The sequence below is a fragment of the Nothobranchius furzeri genome, chromosome 11 (genome assembly GCF_043380555.1).
Source record: "Nothobranchius furzeri strain GRZ-AD chromosome 11, NfurGRZ-RIMD1, whole genome shotgun sequence".
NCBI classification, from domain to species: Eukaryota; Metazoa; Chordata; class Actinopteri; order Cyprinodontiformes; family Nothobranchiidae; genus Nothobranchius; species Nothobranchius furzeri.
In genome coordinates, this window is record NC_091751.1 from 768,450 (window position 1) to 791,953 (window position 23,504).

Sequence of the window (23,504 nt, forward strand, 5' to 3'; positions counted from 1 at the left end):
CATGAACTGTCTTCTGTTTTATGATTTGTTCATTCAAATGTGATTTAGTGTGCTCTGAAGCTCCACCGTCCATAAACACAAACACAACACGACCTGTAATAACCTTTATGTTTTTACTCTTGTGTCGGGTGGTGACACTCCTCTGTTTAACCTTTCGCACGGTCATTTCCGCGTGCGCGGCTCACTCTCTGACGTCAGCTCGACCCGCCGGACGCACCGCCGCCACCAGCGCATCGGGATCAGGACGCATCTGACTCGCATCCAGACGTCGGCTGTCCGAGGACCGTCAGCTGTGTGGATGTGCGTCGTGCTGAGACGCAGGACGGACCCGTTTCCGGTGAACACAACCTGACTCGCTGCCGCACTTCCCCAAATTTAAACCTGAAGAGAGAGAGAGCGCGCGTGAGCTAGAGAACAGACAGACAGAGGGAGACTGGGGGCTGCAGAGCACACCGGATCTGGATACAGATAACCATGGCAACAGCAGCAGCAGCAGCGGTGATGTAAACATTGCAAAGTGCGCATCCCTCTGCTAACAGCGATTCTACTCAGTAACGGCTGGAGCCGAAGCCTCCGCAGGCATCACACTACATCCCTGCCAAGGTGAGGCTGGTTCCTTCTCTATGTGGCTCCCTGCTCCTCCTCCTCCTCCTCCTCCTCCTCCTCCCGCTGTGGCGGGATGCTTGCCGTCCGACGTAAGCTGTAGTCTCATTTGTTTATTATCATAACAAGGAAAGCGTCTGCAGCCAATGACGGACTGGTTATGATGAGCTACATGGAGTCTACTGTAGTTTCAGTGTGCTCTGGTGGTCTCCTCATGTGTATTTTCAGTAAAGGGTAAATAAAATAGCACGCATGACAAGTTACCAAGGCAGCTGGAAACGAGCTTCAGCAGTCACTGAAACCAGAACAACCTCAAAAGACGCAAAGCAGAGCTAAACTCTTAGTGATGTTTTCTTTAAACTGTTGTTTTATGTCTCTTCTCCCGTTGATGCTGCAGCCTAGCACGACTTTCCAATCTGTTTGATGCAAACCAAGCACTCTGTGTCAGCAGCCAGTTTATCAGAAATGATGAACTTGCTGATGATGTCAGTATTTGCAGTCAACACATTTTAATTGTAATCATTTTTGTAGAAATAGCTTCTCTTCTCCCCAAAAATACGAATGAGAGTCAAAGAGCAATAAAAGTCATGTTCTGATCCCGTCTGAGTTGTGCCATGGATTTAATATAACGTCCGTGAACTTAACCGGTACCTTTTGATACCGAGTAAGAGCTTATTTCTGAACGGCAGTGTGAAGAGATGCAGCGTGCTCCAACTGCTCGTCTCACAGAGTTTACGTCATCAAACTAGACAAGGGGAAGAGGAAAAATGGCCGAGTTTAGCAACATGTTCATGCTTCTTCCAGTACGACAGGAGTATTAAATGTGGAGAAAACCTCTATAAATAAGCGTGACGGTCATATATTCTACTTCTGATGTGTAATAATTTAAATTACAAATTTGATTAATTATTTATAATTTAAATTGAAGTACAACATGTGTGTGATTCGAGGCATACGGCAAAGCGGACCAGAAAATTACTTTTATACCTCTGTTTACTTACTTTCACTCAGACGACCCATGAGCCGACTGGAGAGGAGAATGACCCTTCTTTCCACCAGATGTGAAAGCGTCGCCAAACGGCCACCAAGCGTACCGAGTGGCAGCATAGCCGCCGTTACAGAGGATGGCTTACGTTCCACCGGCAGCAAAATGTCACATTCTGGACATTTCACAGAAGCGTTTACGTTTCAAGTCCATGTTTTATGTGCTGTGCTTCGAAAACACGTCAAACGCTGCAATTTAGATCTGGCCAGACAGGAAGTAAAAAAAAAGCTGTGTAAAACATCTGGAAACTTTCAAAGTACAAGTCACGTGCAAGTAAACACATCATTTCTTGTTAAAACCTTTTAGCCGATGTAAACAGAACAACAAATAAACAACAGATCGTTTTAGGTACATCGTCGTCTTTTTCCTTGCTTGTTACTGTGTGGACCTCTAAAATCACGCATAGGGATGCAATTCTCCCGTGATTTTGAGACCTTACGGGATCAGCTTTGTGGAATGCTTCGCTCCCATTTCGGGTAAGACTTGCTCCCGGTGTGAAGGGAACTGACGGGTAAAACGCCGCTGTTTCCTTACACGTCTGTTTCCGGTGCTGTGGAAAGAAGGGGTTAGGCTCCCTGTGGCAAATAAAGCTAATGTATGCTAACAATATTACAACTTCCCTTTAAAATTTTTCTCTTTCAAAATCACAACTTTGAAATGAATCTTACATAAAAAACATAAAACTGATGGCTCTTTGAGAAAAACTGGCATTGGCAGGTCAGAGCTGCACCAGTATTAGAAATTGGTATTGGCCCTCGGAAGCAGAATCAGTGCTGTAGTCATTATTGACAACACTATAACACGTTCCTATTTCTGCTGTGTAAGTTCAGGCGTTGGTGGGACTGACTGACGGAGACATTTGAGTGCAGAGCAAAAACCTGTAGGGCTGGTGTGTGTTTGATACCGTCACTAAACACATGTGAATATTCTGCACACTAAGCTGTTTGCATAGCTCACACTCACGCACACACACGCTGGTGAGCACGCTGTGTTCAAACAAACACGTTTCCAGTGACTCAGAAGTTTCAAACACAAACACCGAGTGTATTTGTGATCGCACGCAGCTGTCCGGAGAACTCGCGTCTTGAAGCTAACGGTTCAAATCCTCTTACACAAACTTTATTGAAGATAGCTAAATCATTCACCTTTCTAACACATTCTTGTTTATAACTCGTCATTTAAACTGTAGTTTTTGTAGCACATGGCATAATTGTGTTTATTTATTTTTTTAGAAAGTGCTAGATTCTTTCATCACATGATTGCTGGACTAGCTCCTGAGGTTTCTGTAAAGGACATATCAGTTTTACACGTAGGCATTTCCTCAAAAGGACCATTGTTCAAAGGAATATTTGCTAAACACGTGCCTGAAAGAGGTGCTGTAACCTTCTCCTTCTGGGCTATTTTTGTAACAGACCTCTGTCTGATTGTCTGTGCAGCAAAGGGACTTGGATGTTAATGAAAGGAGTAATGCATGATATTAATTTCCGGCCCTTTGAGCTTCACATACCTACAAAAGCTTTGGGTCATGCAACACGATGTCTTTTTGTGTGCAATGACACCCTTTTCTATCACGTCTGCAACAATCTGTCCTTTCCAGATTCATAGAAAATGAATCACAGCGAGGCTAAAAAAGAGTAAAGGGAGTGTTGATCTTCTAAACCCCACCTGAACACTGGCTCCCGGTTTGGTTATGTGCCCACGCGGTGCATTCCTATCAAACGTTAAGTCAACCAAGGCAAAGTGTCCTCTTTGTAATAACGTAAATGCTTTTTCTTTCATTGGTTGCCTGTCCTCTACTCTGCCTACTCTGCCATTTTATTTAGTTTGGGACTTGAACATTTTACAAGCTGCAATCCTGTTATGTGTGAGGGATTTTAGAGCGGCTATAGTTTGTAATTCAGCTGTTTAAACTATGTCTTTTATTCTTGAAAATATTTCACGAGTTTTTGGCTCCTGCACAAGGACTCAGCTGTGATGAGGAGCTTTCAGGTCTAATTATAGGTTCGTCAACATATTATTTCCACAAGAATATTCAAAAAGGTTCCGTTTGTCAAAAGAGACTAATCTGGTACTCAGATAGCCTGGCCTGCCAGACTCCTCCTCTGTTTAATCCTGCACAGAGAGAGAGTCTGGTAACTCAGGCAGAGGGGCACTTGAGGGGCGGGACTACACAGCTCAAAAAGAACCAATCAGAAAAAAAGACGGAAATGTGGCGTCTGGCAATGACGCAAACATCATTTATTCTTTTAGAAGAAGGGCTTTTAGCGCTTCTACTTGTTGTGGTTTTAAAGACGTGTTCAAGTCATTTAGACGAGAGGAACGAGCCGCAGCGCACTCCGCTTCAGTCGCCATGTTCATGACTAACTCGGCGTTGCGGTGTGTGACGTACGCTACTCAGCCCTAATTGGCCCGGTTAGAACTCTCAGGGGGCGGGGTTATTTGAATAGAAGAGTTCCCAGACCCTTTCTCTGTGCAGAATTGAACAGAGGAGGAGTCTGGAAGGCCAGGCTAGTACTCAGGCAGACCAAATGTGTATAAATTGTATCTTGTATCAAAACAAAGCAAAATAACGGAAATAAGTGATATCGTAATATATCGTGATATATTTTCCTCTAATATTATATCGATATTGAAAAGCCGTTAATCTAATTTTTGGAAGAATTTACATGTAAACATTTGTGTATTTTCTTTTCTTTTGGTGCAGTTCAAATGCTGACGGCTAGTTGGCAGCACTGTGCAATGGGTTTTGTTTCCACCATTGAAATGTGAATCTAATAACATGTATAATAACATGTATAATAACATGTTAAGTATCAGTTTGGACTGTTTGTTGAATTCCCCTATAATAAATTCAGTCTAAAAATCATTAATAACGTCTGACTGAATGTATTGCAACATATCGTGATACATTGTATCGTCTCCCCTGTATCGTGATATGTATCGTATCGCTAAAATTTCACCAATGCACATCCCTAGTAGAGGTGTGAATCTTCACTTGTCTCCCGATTCAATTCGATTACGATTATTGGGTCAACGATTCAATTCGATTCGATATCCCGATGCATCACGATTATGCCATATTGATTGGTTTTCATCGATAAATAGAAGGTGTCAGATAATTGCTTTTTATTTTTTTATCAAAAACGTAATTGACACAAGCTGCCATCCCTCAAAATCTCTCCATTCACAACAGGTTAGGACAAAACATTTAAACATTTAAGAAGATTTAACAAAGTAAAACATCTGTTTCCTGGTTCAGCACCACGCCTCAGGCTGAGAAAAACACGCTTTCAAAAACTCACAAAATCTAAAAATGTACTGAGAACCTACAGGACTCATAATGTAATAATAAAATACATAATGGGTTCATATATGAGTGTTTAATGTCTCTGAGCAGCTCTAGAGTCAGATATTTATGCCGCAGCTGAAGGGTGTCAGAAGTAACACCAAATGAAATGTTTGACTTAGTTTATTTTATTTGAACCCAGCGGTTCGTTTCTGAAATGTTGGAGAATGAATCAAGTTCTGTTTGATGCAGAAAATAATAAAACATAAAACAAATTCTACACTTCCAATGATATTTAAGATGTGTGTTTTATTCTTTCTGATAATAACACCAGCAGAAGGCTGTGGGCTGGATTAGGATTAAATTACCCAGCTGATGGATCTCCTTCACTAACCAGCTAACTACCAACCTTTCCACTAACCTGTCCTGTGGGACCCTCATGTCCATGCTGTCTCTGGAGGAGCAGATAGGAGACGAGACCTCCTGTAACCTAAAATGAACCAAAGCTTCCTCCCAGTTTCTCTTTAAGCTGAATTTAACATCAGTTTATCATCATGACACAAAAGAATAAAGTGGAACAAGAACTTCTTTCTTCTATTTCTCTCTCCTTTTAACTTCTCCGTGTCCCTAAATCAAAGAGACTACGCTGCAGCCACCGTCACTCTCCCCCGCCACCTCCCTGAGATCGGATCTCCCGGCATCACAACCAGGCCCGGCCCAAACAAAATTGGAGCCCTAGGCAAGAGTGACCAGATTGCGCGTCTGCGGCTGGAGCCTTCCAAAACAGCCATCTAAACCAAATGAAACGTATTTTATTAACATGAAGTGTATTAAACACGCAGGTCAGAATTAGAATTTTAGACATTACCAGGATGCGTCGTCTGCGTTGTCGTAATCGCAGCAATGTGTTGTACTGCTGCAGAATGGCTTCCTGCACGACTCGGCGACGCTTTGCAGATTTAATCCTCCTCTCATCCCTCCTCAGCTGGCGAAGCCGACGCCTTTCGGCCTGTCTAGAGCGGAGTCTGGCCCCCAAAAGGAGCCACAAGCGCAGAACCATGAAAAATAGCACAGCGAAGTTCTCCATTGTTTACAACACTACACACGTATCAACACAGGGCGGCTCAAATGGTCGCTGATATATGACATCACTGACATCTTAGCGCCAATTTCTCCCACCGATTTCTGGGGACCGCCCACATGCAGGGACATGAGGAAAGTGAAAAATCACTCGGGCCGGCCCGGGCCGACCAGGTACAGATGGGGATGGCCCTTTAGAGGAGATGGCCAGCCAGCAGGGTCTATTGGAGAAGCAGAAGATGTGCTTGATGGTGCTGCATCACTGCTAAGGTGTGCTGCTGAGGTGGAGCCAACAGGAGGAGTGCATGAGGCTGCAGCTGCATCACTGCTTAATTGTTCGGCTGAGGTAGAGGCGATAGGAGGATTTGCAGGGGAGGGACATAGAAACTTCAGCAGGGCATCTGAAGACAGAAGAGGAGTGTATGACACCAAGCTAAATATCAATACATGATTTCAAGAATAAAATGAAATGCTGAAAAAATAATAACCCAGAAATGTATGCAAAAGGCAGTGTTCGTGAAAACATTTGAGCTAAACTGGCAGCAGACATAGACGTGTCTCATGCAAGACATTTTTGAACCACGTAGGACGATGTTCTCAGTGCTGCTGATCTGTATCTGTTAACAGTGGTGGGCTTTCCACTGACCTCGGACGTTGACATACTAAAACTTTTTTGCAACAATAATCTGTTGCAATACTTTAAAGAAGACAACCATCAATGAGAATTTTTGCATAATGCTAATATTCATTCTACTATGAGGTTTAAAAAATCACTCATAAAAAATATAAAACAGTCAGAATTGTGAAGAAACTATCAGACAATTACCATTTAGGTGTTATTATGAAACACTGAACTCTCAAAGCATATTAATTGATCTTATTAAAGGGACTTTACGGAGTTTTGAATTTTTATGCTCGTGACTGCCCCCTCAGGCCAAAAGCGTATCGGCAGCTTCAATAGTAGGCTCGTGCATGAGCCGCACATGCTGTACGTGCACACTCCTTAACTAAAATAACAGCTGAGACAGTCCCGTGTGTGTGTGTGTGTGTGTGTGTGTGTGTGTGTGTGTGTGTGTGTGTGTGTGTGTGTGTGTGTGTGTGTGTGTGTGTGTGTGTGTGTGTGTTTGTGGTCCAGAGGACAGAGGGCAGGAGAACGCGCGGCTAATTAATTAAATAATGTGGTTCTGTACCTTTCTCTTCAGCACAGCCGACAAAGGTTTATGATGGGTCAGTCCTCCTGCATGCTCAGATCATTCCCTTCCCTTGCTTGAAAATTTGTTCCAAAATGAAAGTTGAACCCACATCTTTTTTATCTGTGAATTCAATGTCGTTCGGCGAGTCTCAAATAAAAATTTGGGCATCTTACTGTAAAAATTATATCATAAACTAGGGCTGCTCGATTATGGCAAAAATAATAATCACGATTATGGTGACTGAAATTGAGATCACGATTATTTAGGACGATTTTTCAATTTATGTTGATTTTATTTGTTTTTATTCAGTCATAAAATTGCTCAGGGCACAATCAGGACAAAAATAAGAAACAAGATGATCACTAAAATAACTCCTGATTCCCAGGATAAAAAGACCAATATACTTATAGCTCATAGTCTATGACCCAAGGGCTGTAGACCTTGAGTCTAACCAGTACAGAACCAAATACCAATATCTTGCAAATACTGACAGCAAGAATTATACAGAGGCATTTATAACAAATAAATGCAAATAAATTCATGTTCACAAAATGTTACATAACATTTATTGAGTCGTGTCAAGGTGCTGTAGGAGAGTGCACTAGCACCGTGTCCTCAGAGAGATTAGTTATCAGCGTGAGGAACTTATTTCTACCTTATTTATAAACTATTTATTTACAGGCCCATCAGTTAATGTAATAATTGTCCCAACCACAGCTGCCCCCCACCCCCCACCCCCCACCCCGGTCTCACAGCAATCGGGCAAGCTGCACGTGTGTTTAGCGTGCTGCACGCGCACATTTAGCTGTTTTTAGCTGCTCAGGAGACCGCAGGTGCGGTGTGTGTGTCACTCACTCTGGTTAATCCAACAGGGAGCCGGCTCCGAGAGCTGTCTTTAGCGACCGACACATCACTGCATCATTCCCTTTCCTAATGTCCTGAAGAACGGTCCGGAGCACAGGCGGAGTGTTTAGCTAACCTGCAGGAAATGTCGACGACAGTTATCCAGAAAGTAGCTAAGGGTTACCAGAGATGTTTCTGAGATGTTCGCTAGGTACTTTTATGATTAAAAAGTCAAGAAGGGGGTCTGAAAAGCTGCTAGAAATAGCGTCAAAGTCGCTAAGTTGGCAACACTGTGGAGGAGCGCTTCATTTGCAACTCAGGGCAGCGCAAGCGGGAGGAGCAAATAATCGGCTTGTTTTGTTTTTTATAATCGTTCAAAACTCAGATCGTAATCGTGATTAAAATTCGATTAATTGAGCAGCCCTATCATAAACTGTAAAAAAATAAACTCTAAAAAAACTATGTTCACATCCAGGATCAAACCCAGGTCTTCTGCACGAAAGTCCGACGTCTTACCAGGCGAGCTAACGCACCAGTGACATCACCTGTATCTGTACCATTTAACAACGGCTTGGAGGGCGATGCCTGAGCGTGAACGCGCATGAAGCAGCCTGCTCGACCCGAGCATCTCTCTTTTTCTGTGATTTTACAGAAAAACAGGCAATCACAGTAAAAATGCCAGGGCTCATTCTACAGGACCAGGGCATTGCAGGAGAATGTATGAAGAAGAAATTTATTATTTCTATACATGTTTTGGCTGTCACACTTCCATAATGTCCCTTTAAGAAACTCTGAATTCTCAGAACACAAAACATCAGAAAATATTCCAAAGCACTAAAATAATCCTAGGTTGCTGTACTGTGTTGCTGCTGCTCTGTTATCGACGCGTTGTTTGTTTGACTGAATGTTTACAGTCTGGGAGCCAGATATGCAGCTTTTACCAGCTGTTTAACAACTTTAATAAACCATTGTTAAGAGCTAATATATTTGTGTCTCATGCTTTAGTGCTGCACAAACGTTACAATATTAAGAAAACAGCTTAGTTTGTCCTAAAGCATCCCCAGAGTGCTAACTAATAGCATCATGAAATCATTTAATTTCAATATTTTACACCTTACCTCTGTCTTTGTAGCGTTTTTCATCCTCTTCTTTTCTTTTTTTCCTCCCCTGGGCTCCAGATAACTTAGGCCGCTTAGACATGATGAACTAGCTGACTCATCAAATAACCGTTCTCGTAGTAGGGAAAGACGAGGAGGGGGGCGAAGTGGGCGCCACGCACGGAGCCACATAGTGACGTTACATCATTAATCATTTTTAAATGCACACTGCGCTACTTAATAAACTTTGCTAAGAAGGTATTATGTTGTGGGCTTGATATTTTAATATTAATGTCAACTTGCTTTACAAACGTCACGTAACTTTTTATTTTATTTTATTTTTTGTGGCGCCAGGGCGCCCCCTGGCTGGCTGGCGCCCCTAGCACTTGCCTATAATGCCTATAGGACGGGCTGGCCCTGATCACAACACTCGGTCTGACTGAGCGCTTCGAGGAGAAATTATAATTAAATTATGAAAAGAATAGCGCGTGTTTGGAGCATCGGTTTGGAGGAGCTCCTCCGATCCTCTCTCTCTCTCTCTCTCTCTCTCTCTCTCTCTCTCTCTCTCTCTCTCTCTCTCTCTCTCAGTTGCTGTGCGAGCGAGCGGAGCACGCCGTGTGCCAACCCACTCAATTAACATAATTCACGGCCCAAATCCAACAGAACTGGTCGGCTCCGGTTTGGTCTCAGGTTACAACTCGAGCGCTCAGCCCTGCAGTACCACATTAAGGTGGAACCACTTGGTACATGTGGAGGACGCTCACTCTGACAGATGTGGATGCTGCGCTGGTGCCGCCGTTAAAAAAACAAACAAAACTACATTCCACTATAATCGATTATGGCGACTCTTCTACGATGCAGAATCGTTTCTGTCCGCATCCCCATGCATCGATTATTTGATTATTTTCCTCAGCTCTAATCCCTAGCAGTATGCAAGATCCACTGACCTATAGCTATTTTAACTTTAAAACAAATGGTATGAAAATTGTTTCTTACAAATAAATAAAATAGGCACGCACCTATACCAACACTGGGTTTTGTTGTGACACTCACACTCGTGAAAGTTGTATTGTGCCACAATAACAAAACCACAGAGGAAGTAAAACTTCTAGGAATGCTCCGATCCGATCAAGTGATCAGAAATTGAGCCCAATCATGTGTTTTTTTTAAAGATCGGAATCGGGAGAAATAAACTGGATTTAACCTATTAAAACAACAAACATGACTTTTTTAATTAATCCTGAGACGGAGGTTTTCAAACTGAATAAAAATGGTTTAGTTTTATTTTCAATCAATCAAATCTAATCAAAGATACTTTATTAATCCCAGAAGGAAATTAGAGTTTCAGTACACACAATTCTGAGATCAGACATACATTGTCATGGTCTGCGTCTGTGTCTTCCTTCATGTGTCTCCTGATGCTCTCCATCCCTCTCTAGATTCCCTTCTGTGTCTCATAGCGCCCTCATGTGTCCTTTGTCTGCGTCTCATTTATGTGTCTTCTGTTTGTAGCCCTTCAGGTCATCCCCAGCCCCTCCAGTTGTAGCTCCAGCCTCTTTGTCCGCAGCTCGGTGTGTGTGTGTCATTCCGCAGCTTAGTGTGTGTGTGTGTGTTCTTCTCCAGTCAGGTCCGGTGTCCTCCCCTGCTCCTTCCTGCTCCTCCTTCCTGATTAGTTATTGCCTTCACCTGGTTCTCCCCCCACACACCTGCAGCTCATCTGCCTCCCATTATGCCCCAGTCTATAAAGCCCTGTCTGTTTCTCATTGTCTTGTCAGTTCATTGTTGTTTGTCAGCGTGATTTGTTCTGTCAGTCTGCCCGTTCCTCTGGTGTTTTTGGATTTCCTGATCATTTCCTGATTTTTGGATTTTGGCTCCCTGCCTTTTGGATTTATTGTTATTTTTGGACTCATCCAAAAATAGGATTTTCTTTATATCAACTCCTGCCTCGTGTCATCCTGGGTATCTGCATTTTGGGTCCAAAAAGTCCTCTCAACGTGACATACATGGGCAAGACACATTACAAGAATTGGTGACTGTGGTCGTTCGCAACCCTGAGTCGCGCTACCTTAATAGAGATCAGAGGGGTTTACATGAGGGTTGGTTCAGGTGGAGGGAAAAAAAGGCACTTCAGAGTTGCCCTCCCACCAGGAGAGCAGCTTTGCTCTGCAAAAAAACACCTCAGACAGATATGCAACAGACTTGTGTGTGTGTGTGTGTGTGTGTGTGTGTGTGTGTGTGTGTGTGTGTGTGTGTGTGTGTGTGTGTGTGTGTGTGTGTGTGTGTGGAGTCATCACAACATAAGTGCCCACTAGGTGGGGTGGTGGGTTGGGACTATCCCCACTTCAGTTCCTGCAGCCACAATAGAAGCAGCGCATGTCACCTCAGTGTGGATGGGGGGGGGGGGGGGGGGGGGTGTGCATTGAGGGTTGGGGGGTTGCAGTGATCCTGGACGCCTCAGTGGCCTTCCCGCAGTCCCGCCCAGGCTGGGAAAGGAGACAGAGTTGAGTTGCCATAGCGACGGCACATTCCACATATTTTCTGAGGGGGGAGTTTTTTGTTGGGGCCTTGCAGGCTCAAGGACGCCAGATTCCGATTAGAAATTGTTTTTGGGCCAGACAGAGATAATTTCCTCTAGGGATGAGCCGGATACTCGTTTCAGACTAGTATCCGGTACGGATAACGCATTTTTGACGAGTACGAGCATGAAACGAGTAAAACTCGTAAATATCTGTAATTGTGCTGAAGGAAAATCCTCACTGGGTAACTGACTGTCTTCACGCTCTGTGATTGGCCAGTCACATAGAGTGCCCGCCCCTCCCTAGACACAAAACTCTGCAGCCGGGAGCTCACAGCTCAGTGCACGTCCGGTCCATCCACGCACACACACACACACACACAGACAGTAACAGATCTCCGTGCTTGCTTCACTGTTCACGCTTCTTCAGTACTCCCTGTTTTCTTCAGTTTGCTTCTTTTTAAAGTAACTTTAAAGTTATTTAAAGTTACTATTTTCATAAAATACGTGGTGCATTTGACAAGACAGAGCTGAAAACGGCTCGTGCTGCATCAGTCACCGCCTCCGCTCCGGTCGGGTTTTTTTCCCCTCTCTCTCTCTCTCCTCTTCCTCAGGATCCACTCCCTCTTTCCTATTCACTCTCTCTCTTTCTTTACATTTTGTAATCACAATTGTCTATTTTTGCTCATTTTAAACATATTTTAATCATTTTCTAAATTCTTGTTTCTATTTTACATGTTTTGTTTTTGTGAAGCGCCTCATGATTTTTATCATGAGAGGCGCTATAGAAAAGATCTTTTCTTCTGTCTCTCTCTTAATTCATGCACTTAAATATTAATGTTCTGATTTTATTGAAACACTTGTTCTGTAATGGTTCCTTTACTATTGTGATCAAAAATATTTAATCTCAACTCTGAGGCTGCTCTGTAAATAGTTTTCAAATAAACAATACACATAGCAACTTTTGATCAGAATTAAAATAACGTATTGATGTAAACCACACCCACTTCCGGTTAAACTAGTCCCACTTCCGGGTTAGGCCACGCCCACTCTGAGTACAGATACAGATAATTTAGATGGTTGAACAGATACAGAGACAGATAATTTAGATGGTTGAACAGATACAGATACAGATAATTTAGATGGTTGAACAGATACAGAGACACATAGTGATGTACTCGCTCATCCCTAATTTCCTCTCTGTCTTATAAATTGTTGGTCCTCAACCTCTCAGAATCCCAATAATGGACGCTAATCTATCCCAATCTGTGCTGATTCATCCACTCTCTCCTTAATGGCATCCATCTTTTGTGCCAAAGAATGAATCTCCGCCAAAGTCCCAAGCTTACGATTCATCTCGACACTTATTTGAGTCTGTGAATTCACAGCGCGGTGCAAACCATCCCTGAGCTCCGGGATCAGGCCAATATTCCTCGACAGCTTGTTAATTTTCCTGTAAGCCAGGTAGCCTCCAAGGCCGATGAGCAGGAAACCTGCCACCAACACCACGACTATCCACACGTCTTCAGAGTCCTCCACAGACAGCTGAGATAAACAAATCAAGTTCCACTGTTTCCAGGAGTCCATGATGTGTCCAACTGGGTCTGTCCCAGAGGGGCATCCGGGAGCCCCTTCTCCCATTCTCATAGTTGAAAAATTTGATCAGTCGCATTGAGTGACCAACTGACGAGATCCATTTAAGTGTATTTCAGTTTCCAGTTTCCAGAAAAATGCAGAAGCAGCCGTGCACCCAGCACACAGAGACAAAGGCCTTGAGGATAAGATTTGGAGGAGAGGAGGACAAAAGCATCTGCACCCGCCAGGAGCCGGAAGAAGAATCAGTCCCTCTACATCAATAATATTTGTTTCTTGTACGAAAACAACACAGTAACATATGGCAGGGAAGGACTCAGACACCAAGTGCCGCTGTTAGCGAACCTGCTAACACAGAGCTAACGTTTCTCCTCAGGAGAGCCAAAATATCTGCAGTTTGGTGGTATTTTAAACTGGACAGCAGATGCAGAGCTACAGACACTTGTAATGTGTGCATAATGAGCATTCTTTATGCTGGAAAGGACACAGCTCCATGTTTCTCTGCCTTCAAACAAGCTACTTTCGCTGTCAGCTTTTTCCTTCGGGCATTAAAAAAGCAAATGACTGGTCTCCATTAAAAGCCAGTTTACCTCTAACTGTCACAGTTCATAGTGAAGTCAGACAACAACGCAGAGCCAGCCGACAGAGAAAGTTACGCTAATAAACCAAGAGAAATTGCCAACAGACTGCAAAACATCAGGGTTTCTAATTTTCCAGCTGGAGCTACAGGTGTTATGTAGAGAAAAGTTACCCCGCCTGCTGAAGGCTCCATCTACCTGCTCCGTCATGTGAACACGCATTGCTCCCAGCTGCATATTGAGGGAGTAAACAACTTGAAATAAGAGCAACGCTGCTACTTTTAAGTATATTCACAATATACACAAGTTTTTATTCAATGTACTTCCTATATAAGTGAAAGTGAAACTTAAAGGACAATTTGGATGTGTTTTCTTGTTATTTGAACACTTTCCTGATTTTGTTCCCTGTTTGTTTCTTATTTTAATGCTTTACTAAACATATTTCTTTTTTTTTTCTTTCTTATTATTTTAATGCTTTTCTGAAAAGTATTGGATATGGACTCGGTATCGGCAGATACTCAAGATCAAATGACTCACAATCAAAGATCAGGAGCAAAAAAACGTGATCGGAACATCCCTAGAAACTTCCATACATATAACACTATGAACATCTGCAAAATTATTAATTTCTCATCCGTCCGCTCCACCACTATGGATAAAACCAAAGTGTTCTCAAAATAGGGCTGAAGTCATTGGATATTTTAGTAATTGAGTATTCTATTGAATAATCCATTGATTCATCAAATTTACACCAGTTGTTCCCAATTTCACCTGATAAAGCTGCACCCTTAGATGTCAGATCTGCCTTTGCACCCATGCAAACATGTGTCGGGCAATACACATTAAATACGTTGTTGTTTACGTATTGGAAAAGTTTTTTTATCCTTTTAGAAATGAGGCTGTCACAAGCTCCGGCACAGTTCTGACAAGGAAAGAGACTCCAGGACGTTTGTGAGACTTGCTAGCTTGTTTCTGTCTTTTGTTCCACGGTTAAAGACATCACAGACACAGAGCTGACAAAGAAATACCTGAAACTCTGTATGTTTGGTGTGTCTGAGTACAATAGCTCAACATTTGACAACCAAACACTTTTTTTAGGAGCTGCTGGTGGTGGTGGTGGTGGTGGTTGGGGGGGGGGGGGGGGGGTATTTCTTTGATGCTGAACCAGTTTGAAGCAGAACTTTTCTAGGCCCTTTAGCTTGGAAATCTGATGTCAAATAATGTGAGTCTTTAAATAACATACATGTGACTGAGCAAGGCATAGTCATGTGGTTCTAAATGAAGGCTCACATTGATTGAATTAGCCTAGAGGATTTTTTAAAATTGGGTTAGTCAAAGTATTCAGTGAAACATTTCAGCCCATTTATGTCTAAAGGAAGATAGGGTGGGACATGAATGAAATACCCTCCTGGGCCATAGGCAAGAAGCTTGCTGAGAAGGTGGCAGCATGACAAGGACACAAAGCTCACTGCTAAGGAGTGGCTAAAGAGACTAGTGTGAGCCAGCAGTCTACAAACCGTAGATGTTATGGAAACAGCACCAGAGAATTTAAATGATTTTCAGAGTTTCTGTGAAATGAACAAGACCAAAATCCTTAATTAGATACAGGCAAACTTTGTGACTTACTCCATTTAGTTTTTGTCTCAGATCAAATATTTATTTGATGGGTTCTTTCTAGAGTTTCTGTTTCACAAAAACATCAGGGGATCAGGCTGCACTCCTTGAAGGCTACTTTGCAGAGCTCTCGCAGGACAGTAACACGTTCCTTGGGATCTAACGGGCAAATGCCAATCTTAAGAGGCAGCGACAAATATCAGCCCCAATGAAGAGCATATTAGGAGTAATACCTGGACCACACTGTGCTTTTTTTGCCATCCTAGACAAATCCTTCGTTGTGAACACAATTGTGATGAAAATTGGTGAATGTGAGGGTGATTTGCAAGTCTGTGGCCGTCCAGTAGGACCGGCTCTGTGACAGCTTATTGAGCACTCTCACAACCAAATTCAGCCTCCAACAGTCTCCAAGCACTGCTTGAAAACCTACGACTTCCATCTGCAATAGACCAATGAGAATACACCCAGGGAGTGACAAAAAACTAGTGACAAAGAGTACCATGCCAGAGGAGAATTAGCAACAGTAGCAAGAGTGGAGTACACGCAGAAACATGTGGACCACTCGTTTTTGGAACTGGAGTCTAATCAAAGAAGTGTTAAGTCTGGCACTTTTTACGCTGTTGTCGTGGGTATCTGTTGACTTTTCTTTGGTAAATATACTCGTGACGTTAGCAAGTCCCGCTAGCCTAGAGTGATACGTTGTGTAGCTTGGCTCATTGACATCTTGGGCCGTACAATGTGCCACTTCCCTCGAGTCCTCAGGGTGTGACTTAAGACAGCTCTTGAAGAGAAATAGCGGTGATGGGGAATTGTGGCATCAACAAGTCATCACCATGCCATGTTTTTCTTCTGCTCAGCAACTAAAGCAGGTGATTTCAATCAGCACAGTGAATGAACCTGGTTCAGTTGCCGAGCAGAAAAAAACACAACATAAGATGACTTGTTGATGCCATAATTCCCATCTCTGCTGAATGGTAAGAAGTCCAAGCCATCAACAAAGACATTCATCAGATACTCCACTAGTATACTAGTGAGGATTACATCCAATACACAGTATGAGGAACTGTGGAAGGGAACAGGAGGAACCACTGTGAAAGGGCATGGCCTTGCACTGCCATGTGCTACAAGAGGATTGAGGAAATGTCTGATATCAAGAAATCCTACAAACTACAGAATCAAACAGCAGATATGGTAATCCCAAGGAATTACAGTAATATAATGAAAAGGGCACACAAAAAGTGCAAGAGGTTCAAAGAGAAAATAGAAATAGTATAAACATCAAGGCCATGTGATGCCAGGGATAATCAGTACTAGGGCTGAACAATTAATTGCATATAATTAAATTGTGATGTGACAAAAGGACATTTTCTAATTGTAAAGGCTGTGATTTGACTGGCAGTGAGTGGTTAGCACAATGCTAATATACATTGAAAAAACCCATAGGCATGCTAATGCTAATATCGCTGATTACATTCGTACCAATTGCAAATTAGGAACATGCACATTTGGTGTCTAATAAAAAGTAAAAACTGCCATTAATCAAAAAAGTACAGACAGATATTTTAGTAAAGCTAGAAAACTGTAAGAGACTTTAACTCCACTGAGTTTTGGCTAGCAGCTATGAACGTAACTGAACTACGGAAGCTCTGCATGGACAAGATGTCAAAAACTCTAAACACAAAAGACTTCAATAAATGGGACACACTTCTTTCCTGCAAGTCCATTTTCACAGTTGATGCTAATACCTGAGCTCCTTCAGTGGATGAGCTCCTGGCTGCAAAGGAATGCAGCTTCAAATACAAAATGTTGTCTTTACTTGTGAGTGTTTATGTTTATGTAGACAAATAAACTTGCTGATATGTAGATACATAAACGTGTTTATATTCAGTACAAGTGACAAGGATTTTATTTGCTTCCGTTTATTGAAAAATGAGAAAAGCTCCTTGAGAAAATAATCGTGAATTAAATTGCAAGTGCAATATTGATGAAAAAAATCACAATTAGATTATTTTCCAAAGTCATTCAGCCCTAATCAGTACATTCAACGTGGAGAATGTCTCCAACCAATTTTAGGAACCACCCCAGAGACCTCCGTCCAGAAGAGTGCCGTTTATGAAACAGCTAATATTCTGCATCAACCCTCCAGCTCCCAAGTCTCTGGTAAAGCCTGAAGTGGAAGCACAGTTTTCCAACATTTATTATAGGCCTCTTTAGGGCTTATCCTCAATCAGCTCACACTATTTTGTATTAAAACAAGCAACACAAAGAAGCTGCAGCTGCACACAATTATTTAATCGCTTAGAAATGATTCAGTCTAAACCGTGACCAAGTCTGCATTCAGGAAACGTCGGCTGGTTCACAGGAATGAACTGTTAGAGTCACATAACCTCAAAAGACAAAATAAAGGGAGTATGTTTTAAAAGTATCATAGTTTGTCTTTATCTTTACTCTTGACATTGTCTATTTGACCAGTTTCTCTTTTACAGGTGATGAGTGGGACTATATCATGTCTGATGTACAAGCAACACTGGAGTTTTCTATAGAACTGCACAAGTTTCACAATGTGGATCTTTTCCAGAGGGGGTAAGCCTTTAGGTCTGTTCTCTGATAGCACATGTGGTTATAGTCTACAAATATACTTTCTTTTTACAATTTCATGAAAAAAATGATTTTGTTTTTCACAATAAACGACTTAAGTACCTCCATCTGCACGTCTCAACGAAAAGCCCAAGTCTAAATCATCCAAAGTTGAAACCAAAGCCGTTTCAAACAAGCGCCATTCCTGAGCCAACGCCATCTTGGTTGTTTTTCTCCATGGCAGCGCTGGTGCAACGCTCGCCCGACAAATGTAGAGCACCATGATCGGCCAGACACAAAACTGTTTTGAGTCAGTGATAAACCTGCTGAGGCTGCACTGGAGTGTGTCTAGACCAACCCGCAGAGAAGCCTTAACAAAATAATTTTCTTTTCTGAATGAGAGTATATGGTTGTTGGTTGTTTATGTTCTGTAGTACTGCCAGCTGTAAACTTATTGTTCCTTTTGGGAAAAATACTGGACAACTTGAAGAATTCAAACATGGTGCAAAAGGTAATTCATTTCAGTAATTCAACTTAACCCTCCCACTGTCCTAACGGGTGTGACCCCCTGAGGAAAGTTGACCCTTGAGCAGTTTTGATGGTTTATCCCTTGGGCCCATGTGGCAGGGGTGAGGAGGGAGCACCACCTCATCCCTGCCATGTGGACCTCAAGGAATAAACCATCAATCCTGCTCAATGGTCAACTTTCCTCAGGGGGTCACACCCATTAGGACAGTGGGAGGGTTAAAGGTGCAGTATGTAAGAATATAGTGAGGATTTTACAGAGAGAATAACTCAAGGAATCTTAATGTTTCAGTCATTTGGGAAGGAAGGTTATACTGAAACATATTTCATATCCAGCTGGCTGCAGGGATTGTCAGTTTTTCTCCTTTCAAAACAAAGGAAGGACGGACATACAGTAACTACTTTTTACCATCAGTGAGGGTGGGGTTGCCGTGTCTCTGGCGAGCTAATACTGCAGCTCCGACAATTGTAAATTGACGACGACAGGCAAAAAACTCCAGAGTTGTTTAAAGTGGTTTCAGTAACCAAGTGTTATAACAAGATGTCAGTTTTACTTCATTTCTACATAATGCACCTTTAAAAAGTTAAACTAATATAAAAATAGACTCAAATGGAGAGCCAGATATTTTAAGCCTCTATGTGTTATAATTGTGATGACTATGGCTTACAACTTATGGAAACCCCAATTTCAAAATCTAGACTCAAAGTGCCACTTTCTAATCAACTAATTCATTCAAACCACCAGCAAAGGGTTCCTGATCCTTTAAACTGCCTCTCAGTCTAAGTTGAATAACTGACATAAATGACCTTTGGCAACATATTCTAAATTTTCAAGTTTCGCCTACACAGATACGTTGAATCTTAATGGTTGGGAGCATTAATGCAGATCATGTTTGTCTTTCTATTAACTTTTAAGTCAAATGTTTCTTTTTTTTTCTACTCAGCTTCTATCAGATCCGAACAGGGTTAAAGGTCACACCTCAAGTGTCCCACAGGCTGACGGTGACAACACGAGACAATACCGGTGAGGTCAAATTGTTCAAGCGTGTACAGAAATGTTTTTGCTCAACATTTCAGATGTTATATTTTATCTGTTCTGATTGTAAATACAACTTAGAGTTCTTTAATTTGAAAGCACAGCATCAGTTGTGGAGCTGAAACAATTCATGGAATAATCTGATACAAACTTGATAGAGTTGAGTGGTTAATTGATTTTTTCCTTGCATAGATAATATAGTTATAGAATAAAATAAAAGGAAAAAGTATTACAATATGACATAAAAAACATCAGATTACAGAGTGTCACAAAAAAGCATTAAACACTGGTTTCCGTTGTGGACCTATAAAACAGAGTTAAAAATAATGACTATAATGCATAAAAGCAATGCCTAAAATGACCACATTTAAAGTTAAGAGACTAAAAATAAACAAAGATGTCGCTTTCTTTTCAGGCCAGCTTTTGGAATAAAAACTGTTTGACCCTCATATTAAAGATGAACTTATTGACATACGCTGACTACACTCGGTGGATCGTTAAAAAGTTTAGCTGCAGTAAACGTAATAGCACCATAGGGAAAGACCGAGGATTTGGACCTTATGTTGTAAACTGAGTAAATTTGAAGGCATTAGATTAATATTGGGGTGCGTTATTATTGGCAGTATTGAACATATGATTCAGTTTAAGGTGCTGAACTCTACGGTCCACAGGCAACGTATTAACTGATTTAAATCCCGACAAACCTATTTGGGTCTGCAGATAAGCAGAGAGGAGGAAATGCATGATGTTGCTCTGGAATATCTCCAACCTCCCCTGGTTTCACTTGGGAAGGCCAGAATACCAGGCACAACTAGCATATCCATATGACACTGTTTAAGTGCTGATGCTAGAAGATTTTTCCACACGTAGCCGTGGATCTGCCAAAACGTAGATAATTTTCTACGTTTTGGCCTGTCATCCACACGAAAACGGAGTTTTTTCACACAAAAACGGATCTTTTTAAAAACTCCGGCCAAAGTGAAGATCTGCGTTTTCTCCGTTTTGGGTGTCTGCGTGTGGACGGACAAAACCGGAGTTTTAAGGTCCGCAACGTCACTTTCCGCGACAAAAAAATGCTGACATCACGTGTGCGACCAGTGTTTACACTAGCCGGCATCATGGAAGCCCTCAGAGCTGCGCTCGCTTTATCAATTGTCCAAGCGCTTTTTGCTTGTTTGTTTTTGCAAGCGGAATTACTGCTCCTTGCGGAAGACCACAGACGAAGGACGAGGTTAAGAACGGGGGAAGTACTGCTGCCTACAGGTCTGGCATGTCCTTAACAACGTATTTATCCGGGTACGTGTGGACAGAGTTTTTTTTTAAACGAGGTGGTGTGGATGCAAGTTTTTGGAGGGGCGGATATTCGTTTAAAAAAAAACCCCGGCTACGTGTGGACTAGGCCTGAAGCGTCCACCCTGGCGGTGGAAGAATTTCAATTTTGCAGTTGACTTCCTGATAACCCGGTCAGCTATGAATTCACCTCAAAGGCTCTGGTCCAAATCCAGATTTATGTATTTTACGCAGGACTTACTGACAACAGACTGTCTGCAAACTTTGCCTCAATAATGTCACTACTGGGCCCGGATGTAGGCATGGGCAAGGAGGGGCAATGCCCCCCTAAAAATAGTGACTCGCCCCCCCAAATGCGATAACATTTAGAAATCCCAGATTTCATAAGATTTGATGGAAAAGGGTCAGAGTGCTCTCCTCTCTCTCTCCTGCATTCAAAGTAGCTGCTGATTGGTAGATGCATAGGGAGGGTGTGGCCAGCCACTGCACTTGGTTCTCTGTCATCTCACTCGCTTCACACGCTCCCAGACAGTCAGCAGCAGAACAGAAGCACACCGTTGTTATCTGAGCTGAGCCGCTGGTTGAAGTTTTCATCTGCTGTTGGTCACTGGAATTATTTGGTTACTCTTTCTCAAGGTTTAAGTTTGCCTCGTTCTCTTCTTTAGTTTGTTTTTGAAGTGAACCGAGTCGACATGCGCAGGTTTCTGGTTTCTAAACCGAGTAATAGTGCTAAGGCACTAGCGGCAGAAGCCGGCTCGTCGGGTGCTGCTTCTCAACTCGCCACAACCCCCCGTGTTCAGGGCAGTACTGGAACAACCAGTTGCACAAGCACCGCAGCCCCTCCTGCTGTCCCCGTCGCTACCAACCCAGCCGTCGCTGTGGGTGACACAGACCTGAACAGCAGCGCACCGTCCCAACCCACCGTTCTATTTCGTCTAGTCTTAGCCCTTAAGCGAGCTGCTATTGGAAGGATGATCTCAGCATCAGCCAATCATGAAGAGCTTAAATGTACGCCCACCACGTGGTGGAATGACCCCACTGTTTGCCTCCGTTTTCTTTTCACGCCAAGCTTAAGCTTCCTTTAAGAGCAATTATAAAAGAAAAATCTACTCACCGACCATGTCCAGCGATGCCAGGACCTGCCCGGCCTGCCAGACGGGCTCCATCTCCAGCGGCGACCTGCACGCCAAGTGTGAGGTCTGTCTCGGGGCTCACCACGCTGGCCTGGCCTTGACCCCCAGGCCTCGTGCCCATTTTGCCCTGCTCTGCCCGTGGCTGAAAAGGTCCGCTGGGTCGAGTACTTCACCCCCACCACCGACGAGGAAATTCCGGTGGCTGGCACGTACTTGCTGGACAAGGCGTTACAGTTCTTCAACGTCGGCCAGGAGCCGGCTGGCTCCTACCGACTGGACGATGTCATCGACAGCGAGGAGTACGACGAAGCTGGCTGCCATAGCCCTTCTTCCCTCCTGTACAGCATGGAGGTCGACCACAAGGCTGGCTGCCATAGCCCTTTTTCCCTACGGTACAACATGGAGGTCGACCACAAGGCTGGCTGCCATAGCCCTTTTTCCCTACGGTACAACATGGAGGTCGACCACAAGGCTGGCTGCCATAGCCCTTTTCCCCTCCGGTACAACATGGAGGTCGACGAGCCTCGTGAGGAGCACGACGAGGCTGGCTGTCATAGCCCTTTTCCTTCCTGTGCAACACAGAGGTCGACCACGAGGCTGGCTGCCATAGCCCTTTTCCCCTCCGGTACAACATGGAGGTCGACGAGCCTCGTGAGGAGCACGACGAGGCTGGCTGTCATAGCCCTTTTCCTTCCTGTGCAACACAGAGGTCGACCACGAGGCCGGCTGCCATGGCCCTTTTTTCCTCCTGTACAACACAGAGGTCGACGAGCCTCGTGAGGAGCATGACGAGGCTGGCTGCCGTAGCCCCCTTTCCCTCCTGTACAACACGGAGGTCGACGAGCCTCGCTCAGCGGGTCCTTCTGCCCCAGTGGCTTCCCGCTCCTCCCTGCCAGCAGTTAGAGCACTGCTCCAGGAGCTGCCCGCCATCATCTCCGTGGCTGCGGCCCGCAAGGGGCTAGCCATTCCAGAACCGGCTCCGCCTGAGGCAGATGAATTGGGGGGAATTTTCGGGGCAACACAGACGCGCTGTCCAGACCCCGTCTGGCCACGCTTCCCCGCTGCCATGAGCTGCTGGTCCGCTGCCTTCTCTGAGCCTGCCAGGCTCAAGGCGCCAATTTCCACATATGTGCCCATTACCAAGATCGAGGGCTTCTCCGACCTGGGCTGGCCATCCGTTCCCTCACTGGAACCGGACTTGGCCTCGCTGTGTGGCGTCAAGAACTACCTCGCTGGGCCCGCTTCTAAGCATGACCAGCTGCTGAGGCGGCTCGCCAATCACGCACACCAGTGCGCCTTCCAGACCGGTGCTGCAGGAAATAACATCGCCTTCTCACCTTTGGCGTTTCCAAAATGGTGGAGGAGCTTGACGCTCCTGTCGAGTCAAAAACAATCATTACTAAAACTGCGGATGCCATCCTCAATCTATGCGTTGCTGTACTCACCGGTTCTGCTCGCATTGCTGCCTGGCAGACCCTTATCCAGCGGGCCTTGTG

At 43.7% G+C, this 23,504-nt stretch overlaps 2 protein-coding genes across 3 annotated transcripts in view; one reads left to right on the forward strand and one right to left on the reverse strand.

Moving 5' to 3' along the window:
- LOC139073049 (uncharacterized) overlaps positions 1 to 23,504 on the reverse strand; it is a 725,027-nt gene that overhangs the window by 257,146 nt on the left and 444,377 nt on the right. The window lies entirely within an intron of this gene.
- Positions 32 to 23,504, forward strand: part of fam135b (family with sequence similarity 135 member B) — an 81,525-nt gene continuing 58,052 nt past the window's right edge. The window contains exons 1-3 of one of the 2 annotated variants that reach the window (XM_070556161.1): positions 35 to 603; positions 17,934 to 18,030; positions 19,494 to 19,573. In XM_070556161.1, the coding sequence (XP_070412262.1) occupies positions 17,954 to 18,030; positions 19,494 to 19,573 (157 nt within the window). In that variant the 5' untranslated portion in view covers positions 35 to 603; positions 17,934 to 17,953. Of the gene's footprint in view, positions 604 to 17,933; positions 18,031 to 19,493; positions 19,574 to 23,504 lie in introns of both variants that reach the window. The other variant, XM_070556162.1, reaches the window with a different exon arrangement.